The sequence below is a fragment of the Liolophura sinensis genome, chromosome 8 (assembly GCF_032854445.1).
Source record: "Liolophura sinensis isolate JHLJ2023 chromosome 8, CUHK_Ljap_v2, whole genome shotgun sequence".
NCBI classification, from domain to species: Eukaryota; Metazoa; Mollusca; class Polyplacophora; order Chitonida; family Chitonidae; genus Liolophura; species Liolophura sinensis.
The window spans coordinates 6,151,388-6,166,459 of record NC_088302.1 but is presented as its reverse complement, the minus strand read 5'-3'; the positions used below and the strand labels follow the sequence as shown (position 1 = coordinate 6,166,459).

The 15,072-nt window shown below is 41.3% G+C and overlaps 1 protein-coding gene across 1 annotated transcript; it reads right to left on the bottom strand.

The window, feature by feature from the left end:
• Positions 1-9,005: 9,005 nt before the first annotated feature.
• On the bottom strand, positions 9,006-14,696 carry LOC135472467 (major facilitator superfamily domain-containing protein 6-like). The gene is made up of 4 exons (XM_064751983.1): positions 14,627-14,696; positions 12,591-14,060; positions 11,179-11,345; positions 9,006-10,615 (listed from the first exon to the last, which is right to left on the bottom strand). Exons 1-4 carry the CDS (start codon positions 14,694-14,696, stop codon positions 10,601-10,603), a joined length of 1,722 nt encoding a protein of 573 aa, XP_064608053.1. The 3' UTR covers positions 9,006-10,600.
• Between the last annotated feature and the right edge of the window lie 376 nt (positions 14,697-15,072).

Genomic DNA, 15,072 nt, shown 5'->3' with positions numbered 1-15,072 from the left:
AATTCGAAACTCCCCAGTTGGAACTAGAATGAACTTTCTTACGGACGTCGTTCATGTTGCGCAATGATACTACCTCCGCCTATTAAGATATATATGTTTTTGCCGGCATTTCTTACTCTGTCTGTCTGTCTGTCTGCCTGTCTGAAGAAAAGTTTGTACACAGCTTGGCCAGACCACCCACTGCTCAGATAAATGTTTAGGGGTGTTCTGCATTCTGTGCAAGGTCTTTTTTGAAACAATTCTTCAGCATTTTTAAAAATACAGAAATTCAGAGTATTGTACCTTTGTATCTAGTGTTGCAGTAGCATTTTTAACTGTGGGGTAGATACACTCACAAAATACCTCCTGGTTTCTGAATATTGTCCACAAGGTCATAAACCGAGGCCATCATAATTTTGCAAATCGTTCTAAATAAATTTTCTTATATTTGCTGTTATAATCAATACAACGTCATTTCCTGTGACGACATGTATTTTTGAGATCCCCCCGCTCTCACTGCTTGTGAGGATTTGATTTGTTGCAATGACCGCCATCATATAAGTGACAAAAAAGATCTTCAGTGTTGCCTTAAACAACGATCAGATAAAAAAGAAAAATGTAGTTACAGTTTATTCGTGAAACAACTAACGTACTTGTACACATTATTCTATCAACTTATACTACGTGTTATTTCTCCTTTTAGGACCTTCGGTTACATGTTCGCTGAGGATGTGACCGGTGAGGTTCGAATCTGGCTCGTGCTGGGTCGGCCGCGGCTTTCAGTCAGGATGTTGCCATATATTTGACATTGTCTGATGAAAGGCAGTGTATTACTAAGTGAATTTCAGCTTCCTCGACCAATAAGCCCTACAGTTGTCGGTAAAAATGTTAGAAGGACATCGATCAAATGAATAAATAAAATGTGACTAAGTACACTGAGTAAACTTACGTGTCAGTAGTATATGACTTTCCAGTGAGCCCGAGCAGCAAATGTCGGGAATGCGATTCTCGAAATAACAATGAATGTGGACTCTAACTGGAAATTGAACAATTCGAGCGATTCCAAAATCGTCTACATTCCATTAATTATCACTAGTTTCTGTGCATGATTTCTATTAAATGTGATTACAACACAGCATTTTGAGTAATTTTGACCAATGGCGTCTAACAAAGGCTAACAACTCGTTTACTCTTCTTCCGGTGTTCGGCTAGTTTCACAGGAAAGTGAAAAGTCTAAAAATGCTCCTTCTCGCACGAAGCGTGAAGCAAAGCCTTAAATAAATTTGCATTATTCTCGTTTGGTAAAAGCATGATAAATAGCGACAGAATAAATTACACAGAACGCAAGGGAGTATATATTCAACAAAGGGGAGCGTATGGTGTTTGATCATCAGAGGGCTTATGCTTTTTCGCAGTTGAAGCAATGGCCTAGACGGTTGACATGCCGTACTCAAGAATATTTCACTTGTACGAAGGCGGCTAGTATTATGGTGGGGAAATACCGGGCGACATCTGGTATGAAAACACCCACGAAGAGCTGTATGCTTATCCAGAACATTGCACGATTCATTTGGTTTCTGGTCGTCTCTTGTCAATGACGGATATACACAGGGTAGTACGCTAAATATATCTCTGGTTTTTCACAAACAAATAAAAAAAACAGCGGGAGTTTTCTGGTATGTAAGCTTGTAGTCCCATCAACAGCGAGAGCGTGGAAATCTGTAAATTCTCTACCCGAGGCCGGAATTACATATGTAATATTCCTAGTCTAGAAACTTCCTCATCTCGATCTCAGGATACCCAAACATCCCAGCCTCTCTCGCCAAAACCTAATTTAACTCGGCCTCGAGATTCTTGAAATGTCGATTTGGCTTATATAAGTACCGTAAAATAATTGATTTATCTGACTGATATTTTATGCTGTACTCAAGAATATCTATTTATACATATATCCCAGCATTATGATTGGAAGAAATCGGATAGAACACATGGGAAACTGACGACCATCCGCAGGTTGCTAGAAGACCTTTCCACGTACGGCCTATATACATACAATATGACTTTGTGGGAGCCCGGTCTAGTGCCTTAAAGGGATGCAGGATCGATTCTGATTGGCTGGTATGAACGCCAACGCCACTGGACGTCTGCTTCAGCGGTCATATGTATGGGTGGAGAGAACCAGTATGGCCTCGCCAGTCAGATGTTTAAAGCCCTGGCACGCTGTAAGTATCAGGTCCTCGACCAATGAGGTCGTGTGTTCCATCTCTCTGTTTCAGCTGCGACCTAAGGTCAAATTTTTCATGTACCCAGGTCAGGTTGTTGAACTCCGAGAACTCTGGTTTCCGCATACTATAAATGGAACCTTTGTACACGTCTTATAAGTCAAAACATCCTGAGCGCGGCGTTAAACACCGACCAATCGTTCAATCGCTAGGTATTATAAGACATACGCAGATAGCACACGCGAAAATGACCATGCCTTTCACTTAACAAGTTCGAAGGAAAAGTAAGCACATAATGGCAACAACGGTAACCATCAGCTGACTTTGTCCATGGGCAGGAACTCCAGCAGCCCGCAATATTTAGCACAACTAGCTCTCAGGCATGGTGCATTTCTAAAACCTGACGTAACTGCTGCAGTGCAGTACTTCCCACCTGTGCTTTACTGTATTTATTTAAAGCGGTGTTTCACGCCATGCTCGAGACTTTTTCGCTAAAACGATGGCAGTCAGTGTTATGGGTAAGGGAAACTGGAGTTCCCAGAATAAATAACGACCTTTGGCAAGTCAGTGAGGTCGTCGTATATGTGAAATGTACTTGAGTGCGGCGTAAAACACTAGTCAGATAAATGAATACATAATTATTGCTGAAGCAAAGTAGTCTTACACCTGGAAAAACGGCCATTTCGAGCATCACTCAGGCCTCACGAACAGTGAGAAGGGGGTTGGCGACACGAACAGTGAAAAGGGGGTGAACGAACAGTGAGAAGGGGGTGGGCGACACGAACAGTAAGAAGGGGGTTGGCGACACGAACAGTAAGAAGGGGGTGGGCGACACGAACAGTGAGAAGGGGGTGAACGACACGAACAGTGAGAAGGGGGTTGGCGACACGAACAGTAAGAAGGGGGTGGGCGACACGAACAGTGAGAAGGGGGTGAACGACACGAACAGTGAAAAGGGGGTTGGGCGACACAAACAGTGAGGGGGGCGACACGAACAGTGAGTGGGGTGGGGGTGGGGATACGAACAGTAGGAAGGGGGTGGGCGACACAAACAGTAAGTAGGTCGTGGGCGATACGAACAGTGAGAAGAGGGCGGGCGATATAAATTTTATTATAAAGTCCAAGGCACACTCAGTGTGTTCAAACACCTTAATCATTCGACCTTTTTGTACAGAATTCTTAAAATTCGTGATGCGGCAGGAAATGATGTCGGACAACACAAAATCTATCTCAGCCTTTGTTTGTGATAATAAGTTATCTTTGATTATCTCTTTGAAGTATGCATAATATGATTCGTACCAATACTTGCTATGATTTTATTGAAAAAAAGCCGATTAAATAGTTCCGCGTGAGGACACCAAGCAGTGATGAGGCTAAGCCTAAACAAGCCCACGTTTTTCGGACAGACTCCAAGGATCAAGCTTGCCTAGTGGTGATAGCGGGAGTGGAGAGCGGCACATGCGCTGTAAGGAGTATGAGCTATAGTCAACCGCCTACTGTCTACAGAAAGATTTGGAATAGATGCTTGAACATCGTGGATTCCTTGATCTAAAAATCCATTTATTTTGCGATAAAGCATGGCAGAATAAAACACTTCAGGGTAATTTGTCCGTACTTACTGGTATAACACGTGTGTGTACGTGTGGGTGAGTGTGAGAGCGTAATGTTATCCTCAGTATAAGGGAGATAACCTAGTTCGAGTTCGGGCGTGCACTTCTGGATAAACTGGGCAGTGAAGAGGACCCACGTCACACAGACAAGGACAACATAAGGACAAAGATCAGAACAGTTGCTTGGCTGTTACAAAAACTGAAGGAAAATAGGGCTGAGTCGGGCAGAGCGCGGTAAAAACCTATGATCATCCGCACGTGCAAAAAAGCCACACATGTCCGATTCAGACAGGGATTTCAAATTTCAAGAGCATGTTTATTTCGCACTAGATTTTTGTTCTGGAATTGAAAACTATTTCATCCTGTTTGAATAGTTGCTCAGTAGCTTGTGGTCAAACCCCCCAAAAAACATAAAGAGAAACCATGTTTAAAGCTTTAAATGCTATCATAGCTTACTATTCATGTGTCCATGGAGTCTCATACAATAACAAATTAGAGTCCTCCGGGTAATGTCACTTTAAAATTATAAATGTCCAAGATGGATCTAGAGCTGTGAGGAAAGAGTACACGAGGGGTGAGGAAATTGTGCATTCTGTTTACATCTGACATGACTGAACGTTTCCATTACCTACTCAGCACAAGGACGGAAGCTGATATATTGCCTACAAATATTTCTATTTGCTAATGCTGAAAATCAAACACTGGATCGATGTAAAGCTTGCCCAGGCCTCAAACAACCAAAGGCAATAAGATCAACCAAGTTGTGATCTTACTTGGCCACCACTTAACAGGTATTTGAACTGATCGGTATCGCATTGGTCTAGCCTATATACCTCCTGTAGAATCTTGGATTTTGGTAGTAGGTATGTCATACTAAACAACAGTGTAAATATGCCCTAATTTGCCCATGTTGACTCACCGCGGGTATACGAATGTCTGTTTCGACGCATAATTTCAGTATATGATGACTTGGTGAGGTCATATCAGGTGTCTTCGGCAAGACTCTTCAGTGGAGGCAACGCCTTTACGGCATGGACTTGCCTGACCGCAAGAAGGGTGCTTCGGCAAGACACTTGAGTGGAAGCAATGCCTTTATGGCATGGACTTGCCTGACCACAAGAAGGGTGAGTGACTGAGTGCTTGGGGTTTAACGTCGTACTTAGCAATTTTCAATCATATGACGACGAAGGAGTTCTTAGAGTACATGTAATGTGCCTCCTTGTTATAGAATGGATTTCCACACTTTTTATCTAGTGCTGCTTCCCTGAGAAGACTTACCCAAGGCAAGTAAACCGCCCCGCCCGAGCCATAGTGCAGTTGTTGCACTATCCCCTGACTGCTGAACGCCAAGCGAGGAAGTTACAACTTCCTCTCTTAAGGTCGTAAGTGTCACCAGAACCTGGGCACTGACACTGGGCAGGGCGGCTTACAAGGCAAGCAAGGGGCCCCGCCCGAGCCATTATATTGACACGGGTTAACTAGTTGTTGAACTATCCCCTTACTGCTGAACGGCAAGCGAGGAAGTTACAACTTCCTCTTTTAAGGTCTTAAATGTGAGTGAGTGAGTGAGTGCTTGGGGTTTAAAGTCGTACTTAATTTTTTAGTCATATGGCGACGGAGGAGTTCTTAGAGTGTATGTAATGTGCCTCCTTGTTGCAGGACGGATTTCCGCCGTTCTTTTATCTAGTGCTGCTTCTCTGAGACGACTTACTCAAGGCAAGTAAGCCGCCCCACCCGAGCCATTCTACTGATACGGGTCAACCAGTCGTTACTCTACCCACTTTTAAGCATATGCATGAACAGGAGGAATAAATCCTAACTGCTTTATATTGACAAGAGGCCGGATTTCACCAGCAAAACGCGTGACCGTTTCCAAGCATCATATTGGTTGTACTCATTACGCTGTAGTCTTTACATCAGATAATATGTAAACCAAAGACTTCCATGTTTTGTTTACACAAAAGAAAATAAAGTCTATCAGATGAAGTTAGTTCGGTTTTAATTTAGCTAAATAATCTTTTCTACCCAAATCTGGAAAGGGGTCGATTCCTGCAAGTCGATTAAATTGGACCTGCTAAGGGTGAAGACACCGCTGCATGCTTGGGAATCGGCTGTACGTTTTACTATTTACAGAGGACTTTCTAAATGTAACTATAGCACAAGCCCTAAAACGTAATTTGGTTTGGGACTTTTCTCGTTCCATTTTATTGTCAAGACCCACCGATTTATAAATTTCACAAACCTAATAATTCGAAATTGCAGTACTATTAGAGTTCTTTTTATGCTTCTTGCGTGCGAAAATACTCTTGGTTTCTTTCACCAAGATTGTTAAGGATCTTTCACAGGCATAATTAATAAAGTGAAACAGATCGCCTATGACATAAACACATGTAACCTACGTAAATCAGTCTTTGTAACTGGTTTGAAAGAGATCTTAAACGCTGTACTTCGAAGCGTTACCAACATTACAGAAAGGTGTGTGCTATTCATATGCAATTTGTTCAAGTTACTTCGACATTTGTTTGCGTCATATGTATTAAAAGCACTTTTTACATTGAAACCCCAGTTTTAATTTTTTCTGTTTTTACTTCATAGCGCAGGGTGTTGTGACGACGCTGCCGCTTGGACCCTGAACAGTTTGGTCGCAGTTTGGAATCCAGGGCTTACAAGGTCAGCTGCAGTTTAACACATGTACCTGGCGGGGGGCGGTAGTTTACTGCGAGTACTCGAGTTTCCTTTAGCCGTAAACCGCTGTGGAAAATAACAACAAGTAAGAGCAGGTAGTTCCGATGTCTTTTCCGGAGATTCCTCCCTGGCTTCTTCCAGAGCCTAAATTAATATTTGCTTTACCTAAACATAGAAAATACGATGCCAACCTTCTTGTCATTCAGCAATGATATGCAATGACTCGCTTTCCCGTCTTTTGGCAACAGAGAATAATAAATTTAAAAACCCATTGATTCTTAAAATGTTAACCTTACACCGGAAACTTACTAAAAGAGGTAGGGACGATATTTTTGTTCGATACCAAGTCATATTGTTATCTACAGAAACACAGTAGTAGAAAGGCAAGGTAAAACTTCCCTTAAATATAAATATATATCGAAAATTAAGCTCCCATACACGGATTTTAAATATTCTTAAGTATATTCGTCGCCTTTGGCAAAGAGAATGGAATCTTCAGGTCCATAATAAACTCCATACTATTCACCCTGTCATTGGGTATAATGTACAATTCTTACACACATATTTCTTGCAGATACCAAGTAGTTTTAACAAGGTGCCGTGTTCGGCACAATTTTATTCTTGATGGGAGCAGTGCTCCCAAGTTTCTTGAATATGATGCTCGGTAGGGCATCAAGCATATCTTGGTTGACTGTAGACTGCTCATGCTTGGCAAAGGTACTACGCAGGCAACTCTATACTCGATATATTTGACAGTATAGTTATAAAATATGGTTTTCTAGTTTTAGTTTAAGTATGGCTATTTTTAACAGGTCTTAAACATATCTCTCTTTCATTTCATTTTGAATGTTCTCATCACATCGAAAAACCATTCTCTGATTCCTACTTCTAACATGTTCTCGCCACGAAATGGCTGAAATATTGCAGAGTTGGCGTTAAGCCATAATCATTCATTCAGTCATCCGTTCATTCTGCTCAGTATCCTGACATTGTTTTCATGTGGTTGTTAATTATGAAAGGTAATGACTACGAATGGTATATGAGTGTCGGAATTGACGCTTATATTTTGAGTAAACCTAGATTAGTGACGTCTAATATTACAGCATATATTTTTAAATGATACCATTGCGCTAGAGGGCTTATAAGTGACTAATGCGTACATATTTATACTAACAGTTTGAATTAAAACCAAGAAAAATTCGGTAGATTTCATTGGTCACGTGTACTGTAGTCGTCTTTGTTGAATGTCCGAATCAACCGGGATTTCGCTGGTGCACTAGTGTTGACTAGGTCTGGTCCTTATTATTATTTTAGCATTATTATCATTATATTATTATCATTATTTTAATGTGATCCTTCATCATGAACTGTTATGAAGACACAGCATATTGAGTGTATTAACACGTATTAAATTGCAATTAGCATCACTGCATTTATTATCAATGATTCTGGTTTAAAGAGAAGTGTGTTAGGAGGCGTGTGAGTTATTACTACTTAAACATTTAAATGCGGTTAAAATCAACAGGATATACCCTTATCGGAGTGAAACAAACAAGGGGCCATCTTTAACGGGTTACCTGTGAAAATTTGCCAGTTACCACACTGCCGTCCCTGCTTATGTCTTCATTCTGTGGTCATAGGCCTATACCTTTGTTTCGACGCGGAGATTCGTATTGTAGACCCATTATTTTATTAATACATTGTGGTCATATCAGACATTTATCAGATTAACGCGCTTTCTCTCACAAGGACACACGTTTGTAAAACCATGGTTTTCACAACCAGTCACAGTGCAATATCCATAACGGTTTAAGTGTACATCTGCAAGCTGACAACATTTCAGACAAACAGGCTGTTTGACATTCGGATATGGAAGAGGACATCCGCCAAAACTGTATGTGTGTAACTTTGAACGTTGCAAGTTCTACACTGCTATGTAAGTCTGAAGCTTCTGATATGTGTCTACCAACATTCGGCTTTGTGGCTACCGAAATATGGGTGTGGTATGTAATCTGAACATTGCAAATTGTGATGCCGCAGGTTTTTCTTTGTAAGGAGAAAGCTTGTAAGCGCCTTGAAATTTCAAGGGAGGAATTAGCGCCCCCTGGTGTCAAAACGGTGCATCACCACAAATGAGCGCTAGAGCTGCTCTCATCTGTGGAGATGCCCCGTTGTGACAACAGGGGGCGCTTCTGTCAATGGTAAATTGAAATAACAACCGCTCCCGAGTCAAGAATTACGACATTTCGTTTCAGGTGATTCCCCATGTTCGGACGTAGTTGTGTGCTCTTTTGTTTCTTACTTCATAAGAAATATTTTCTTTTTTTGAAAGGTAAATTTATTAAACTATGTTTTAAAATTTTATTGCCCCCAGACTATTTTTGGTTTGTATTTGTAACCCCTCCTTAAATTGCTGCTGACACACACGACAGGACCCCAGGGTCGTATCTGCAAAAAGGTTTATTTATAGATTAAACCCGGCGGGTGAAACAACATCGTCCGTCTCGGACACACGTATTTTGGTTAAAGTCAGAGCACTAACCCGCTCAAGCTGCATGATAGTGACTCAAAATACGAAAATCGGACTTTCGCCGGTAACATTTCCTTGAAAAATGAAAAAAGATAAATATATGCAGTATAGCAATGTTCAAGGAGAATAACATTACCCTGTCACATACATAGGAATATCAACAGTCTGTTGCATATTCTTGTGTTGGCTGTTGGCTAGTACTTTCATGACTCTTGGTACATGAACGGGCCGTAGAACTTTACTGGTACTAATGAAAGGGCTCGCATGAAGTTCAAATAAAATTTACCAGCAAACTGCTCCAAATACACCGTTGCTTTTTCTGATTAGATTTTCAATCATGTACATGTATAATCATAAAACTTGCTTTCATTTCTGTCTGACGTTGGGTTCAATATATATAGAAGTGCACAGTTGTTGCGGTTGTCCTTGAAAGCGAAAGTAATACTCAGTGAGCAAATGCGAAGAGTGAGTGAGAGCTTAACGTTTAACGTTGTACCTAACAATTTTTTCGTCATATGACGACGAAGGAATCCTTAGAGTGCATGTAATGTGCCTCCTTGTTGCAGGACGGATTTCCACCGCTTTTGTAGCTAGCGCTGCTTCACTGAGACGACTTAAAGAAGGCAAGTAAGCCACCCCGCCCAAGCGATTATACTGATACAGGTCAACCAGTCAATGCACTATCTCCTTCATGCTGGACGCCAAGCCAGGAAGTTACAACTTCCTCTTTTAAGGTCTTAGGTGTGACTCGACCCAGGATTGAACCGCCTCCCGAAGCGGACGCTATACATAATGTGCTGGTCAGATGTGAAGAATATCACCCAATACACGTATTATTTGTAACATTTCAAGTGAGTCCCCCATACAACATTCTTAGTATCCACTAGTATACAAAATGTTAATGTTTCAATGTCATAAGGACCAATGCGGTCGCTTTGAGTCCAGTTCATGCTGGCTTCCTCTCCGGCCGTAAGTGGGAAGGTCTAGCAGCAACCTGCGGGAGGTCGTGGGTTTCCTCCGGGTTCTGCCCGCTTTCTCCCACCATAATGCTGGCCGCCGTCGTATATCCAATAACAAGATGGTTGTTGACACCATATACATGTAGAAACGTGGGAAACCTAACACGTGGACAGAAAGCTGTCAACAGTGCTTTATCTTGCAGAAGACAAGCTGTTGAGGGAGCCTTCGGTATGCTTAAAACTCGTTTCCGACGACTGAAGGTTGGTGTTGACGCTCACCACAACCATCCAGTGTTAATGTTTATTGATTTATTTATTTGATTGATGTTTTACGCCATATTCAAGAATATTTCACTTATTCGACGGTCGAAGGAATCCGGGCAGAATCCGGGGGAAACCCACGACCATCTGCAGGTCTCTTGTTGAAGAGTATTCCTTGAATACATGTGTAAGTTATTATGAAATTACTTCCCGATGTAAATAAACTACAAATACTTCGTACTCAGCTTTCCTGTAGAGACATCCTGGTTTGAGGTTAGGTACTTCTTTGTTGTGAACTCTCTGTGCCTGGAACTGTCTGTGTTTCGGTTGGGGCGTTCAGCAAGCAATCAACTGTCATCTCCTGATCTTCTGAAAGATAAGCACATTTTGTATTTCGATTAATCAGAAATATGTAGAACATGCGACATGGAACAGATATTGAAGTATTCCTTCAAACATGCATTTACATCATGTAAAATTTGTTATGAGCGTTGTCTGTTTCGAATCTGCTTTCCTCAGTTATGGCTATTGGTAAATGGGAGAACCCATGTTTCCAGAACTCTGCAGATTACATACATACTGTCCCGATAAACCACCAGGATTTTATCTACACATTGAATACTAAGCAGACAGGCTAAAAATACCATATTATGAGTTTGCTTACAGCATTTAGTACGAAACAAAATCTACTTTGTAAGTTTACATTTTTGTTCGTTAATCACGACGAAAATATAGAAAAAGAATTAGTGGTCTACATTAGCTCATTCGACTAAAATCATAGGAGTTTAAATCACGAAGCAACTGTCACATTGTACCTGCTGTCGTTTCCTGTACGCCATGATACATGTATATCTGATACAGTTATCGCCAAATTTCCAGTACACAAAGTTTACATACATAAACTATTCCTCCTAACTGTGGTATCGCCTTACCACGCTTATCTCTCTCTCTCTCTGCACCTTTGGTTTGACATAACAGCCCTGAATCAAAGCAAACAACATAGACACGAGCACGGTTATGCTACCGTTGATCCGGAATGTCCAGGCGGGTCCGATAGCGTCGTACACCATTCCAGTGATCAGGTTGCCCGTACCATAACCTGACAAATACACATGAGACAAAAGCTTTCATGTGTACAAGCAAGTTCATATTCTCTCACTTCAGATAAGGTGAAGTTATGTGGGAAGGAGTACTGTCGTGATTGTCTTCTTTTAATCCCTTATTACTCTTTCTCTTTCTCGAGATCAAGCCTATTTCTAACGGGAAATAGGTGACTAATTTGAATAACTAGCTTACACAAACACGCTTAATATTTTTTTTTGAAAGAGAAGTAAATAATTTGACACCATACTATCCACTTTCAGAGATTTCTAGTTTACTCCAGTACACCAAATTCATCGGTATCATGCACATGTAAAGAAATCTGAATTGAAACTTAGAAACTGTTCTCTTAATGCAAATACTGTCGAAAAAATTCTTTCATATACATGCAGGTTTGTTATCTTATATTTGTAATATAATCCGTAACCAGTTCTTTCTTGGACCAGGCCCTCAATTTAAAGAAATCACACACAAGAAAGTGAGTCAGTTCAAATTATTGTGTATTCTTAAATGAAGAAGTCTTTGCGGCATTAGCCTATAGAAGGAAGAGTTTTTTTAATTATAATTAAAGACGTACAGCACAGAGGGTAAAACTAGAGAAGCGACGACAGTGTGATACCTGACAAATGGTCATACGTAACTGGTGAAATACAGCCTCTTTGTCAGTTTACCTCAATTCAGGACATATACACAGTGGTGGCAAGTATTCAACAGTAGTTTTAGCCAAAGGAATTCCCCACTGAAAACGCAGTTGGCCAATAACAATAGAGGAGTTAACAACAGGTTAAAGTAGACCGTGTCAGAACTGAGAAAAAAGACAAAAGCATCTAGTCTCGCAAGCATGGATGAAAGTGAGCTGTCATCCAAATTATACAGTACCATACTATCTCCATACGCTGCTGAAAAATGCTAATGAATGCAGTAGAGTTGAACTCTCTTAAAACACAAAATCCAGTCGAACTCATTTATTACCTATGTGTTATGTATAGTAGTGCGCACGTGGGAAGGTCTGTCAGCAAGCTGTGGATGATCATGCGTTTCCCAAGGGCTCTGCTCGGTTTTCTCTCACCATAATGCCGACTGACGCCGTATAAGTTAAATAATCTTGAGTACGGCGTAAATCAGCAGTTTATAAATAAATAAATAAATAAATGTATACATGTACCTGGATGACGGACAACTTTCACTCGTTTATCTAAGATATTACGTTGTCAACAGAGAGGTAAGATCAGGCAGGACCCACCTATTCCGTACACCAAGCTTCCCAGGATCGTCTGTGCTGTTACTGCCATTCCCCGCGGGGCGATTGAGTTGACGTAGGCTGACGCGGCCGCCCACATAAGACTGAATACAGGACCGTGAAGAAGCTGTATGAATATCCCAAACCACGGATTTGTCACGAATGACACAGATATGGTTCTCACAGCGGAGGCCAGCAGAGACATCTGTAAGGTGGGCACCTCTCCAAATCGGCGCAACACCGGGGAAGATAGGAAAAAGAAGAGAATCTCACTTCCAAGGCCAGTCCCCACACAAAGACCGAGAATTAGCTGCGTAGCTCCCAGCTGCTTAAGATACCAGAAGAAGAATCCCTCCACAACCCCCAATTGCGCCCCGGCGTAGGTCGTCACTAGAAGGACCAGCGCGATTTGTTGGTCCTTAAGTAATTTACAAAGAGCCGAGCACAAATTCGAAGCTTTTTGGCGGAATGAAATCGTCATGAAAGACACCTTTACGGCAGCTAGACAAGTAAACCCCATATATACGTAAAATGATATGGAGAAGTTCGTAGTGCCATCTGATTCAGCGTATAAGTACAGCAATATGGACAACGGGACAGATACCACAACGAAGCCTAATGACCCAAAAAGTCTCTGGACTCCAAATCGTGACTTGTCTTCGCCGAGATAGCTGTAGGCTACGGCATCAGTAAAGCTCATCACACTGTTATGTAACAACCTAGCAAAGTTAAGAATCACAAACGTAATCCAAAATGGAGCCTGGAACTCTCCTTTCGAATCTAGTCTATCTTCAGTTGACACAATATTTTTCTGATGCCAGCATTTGTACCTTGTACGACTCGGACACTCGACTGTCCCGGTGGATATTGGGAAAAAAGTTACATTCGAAAGATTAATGGTGCAATTTGTTATGAATTGGCCAACTTTGGCCACCTCTTTGATGTCGAATGCAACCATCGGTGGATATTGTGAGTCAGGATAAATATATAGTGCTTTGGATGACATGTTCCCAGATATGACCATTGAGAGATCATCACTAAGCTCTGCATCCGGTACACAGAATATCATAGACAACAACTGGACGGTGTTACTGACATTCGTGACAAAACTGCGATACCAAGGTAAAGTTTTCTTGTCAACACTGTCTTTCAGGCATCTGTCTAAATACGCGATCGGAAGATAACAGCCTCGATAATCAGTGCGCATGTCCACCAGACCCGTTCCATTGATTGGTTGACCAAATTCAACTTTTCTCGGCACCAACAATAGCGAGCAGTAAACGAGTCCTGCTAAGAGGCAAACTGCAATAAATACAGGCTTGTGAATCTTGTAACGGTCCACCGCTCCACCAATGAGGGGTCGTATAGCTGACGACACGAATGGCAGGAAACCAATGATAACGCCGGTTTCAGATGCTGTTAATCCAGTCTGTTTGAGGTATACTGGAATGAATGGGAGCAACGCGCCTACACCTGTGAACATACAAAGAATAATGACAAAGCATCGCCTATGATTCTGGAGTGAACGACATATATATAGCAAATCATTATAGGAGCTACCATAGGGAATGAATCAAGCCCCTTAAGAACAATCTAAACCGTTGGTACAAGCCGTGTATGGACTGTCAAGTGTCAGATGATGTCATATATCTAGCTAATCAAATTGGGTCAAGTTTTAATTTTTTGGGCGGCCCTTCCGGTTTTGAATATTTGGGTCTTATCCATTTGATTTACCTGGAGAATAAGTCCCCTTATTTGATTCACCTTAACCATTAGACGCCGCTTCTGGGATTCCAATGTTTGGGATTGTAAACATTGTCCTTCTTTTATGTAACAGTAATTTCAGTGTATAGTCACTTATATACATGTATACATGCTTGTTAAACTTGTTTTCTTATTTCCCACACATGCGCACACATATCGAATTTCTGCCAGTTGTTTTAGGTGAGTACCATGTCCATGCTGTATAATGCATTTTCTTCTGTTGTCGTAACATTTTAAACAAGCAAGTACAGCTTTTCAACCCGATCTGTACTCACCACCATAATACAGGAAATAAAGGACCTTCAGGCGCAGAAGTTTCAGGTTATCCTGTCCTGCGAGCGGCATGTCTGCATTTCATCGGCTCCTGTATCTGAGAACGTAAATAAATATCGTAAACACCGATAGAATTATGATAGACTATCATTGGCGACGATGGCACACGTGCAGTCGGCGTAAAATGAAAGTCATGTGCACAAAGTTACACGTATATAAGGAAAGAAAACTAACACCTAAACCTGAAACATAAACTTGACCATAGTTTCGCGTAGAAAACTGAGAATGAATGAATAAGTATAGATTAACGCCAGTTCGGCAGTAATGCAAATATATTGCGTAAATAACAAACTTAAACCAGATTCCAGTAAGTAATATACGATGTGACAATGAGAACAAATAAAATCTTTATGAGTGTTGATGATAGGAATATGGTTACCATGACAAC

Excerpts from the sequence above, each read along its gene's own strand:
- LOC135472467 (XM_064751983.1), bottom strand. The coding sequence starts at position 14,696 with ATGCCGCTCGCAGGACAGGATAACCTGAAACTTCTGCGCCTGAAGGTC. Across the intron at positions 14,061-14,626 it reads TTATTTCCTGTATTATGGTG|GTGTAGGCGCGTTGCTCCCA; the intron begins GTGAGTACAGAT and ends GTATGTTCACAG. Across the intron at positions 11,346-12,590 it reads AAGCTTGGTGTACGGAATAG|GTTATGGTACGGGCAACCTG; the intron begins GTGGGTCCTGCC and ends TGTATTTGTCAG.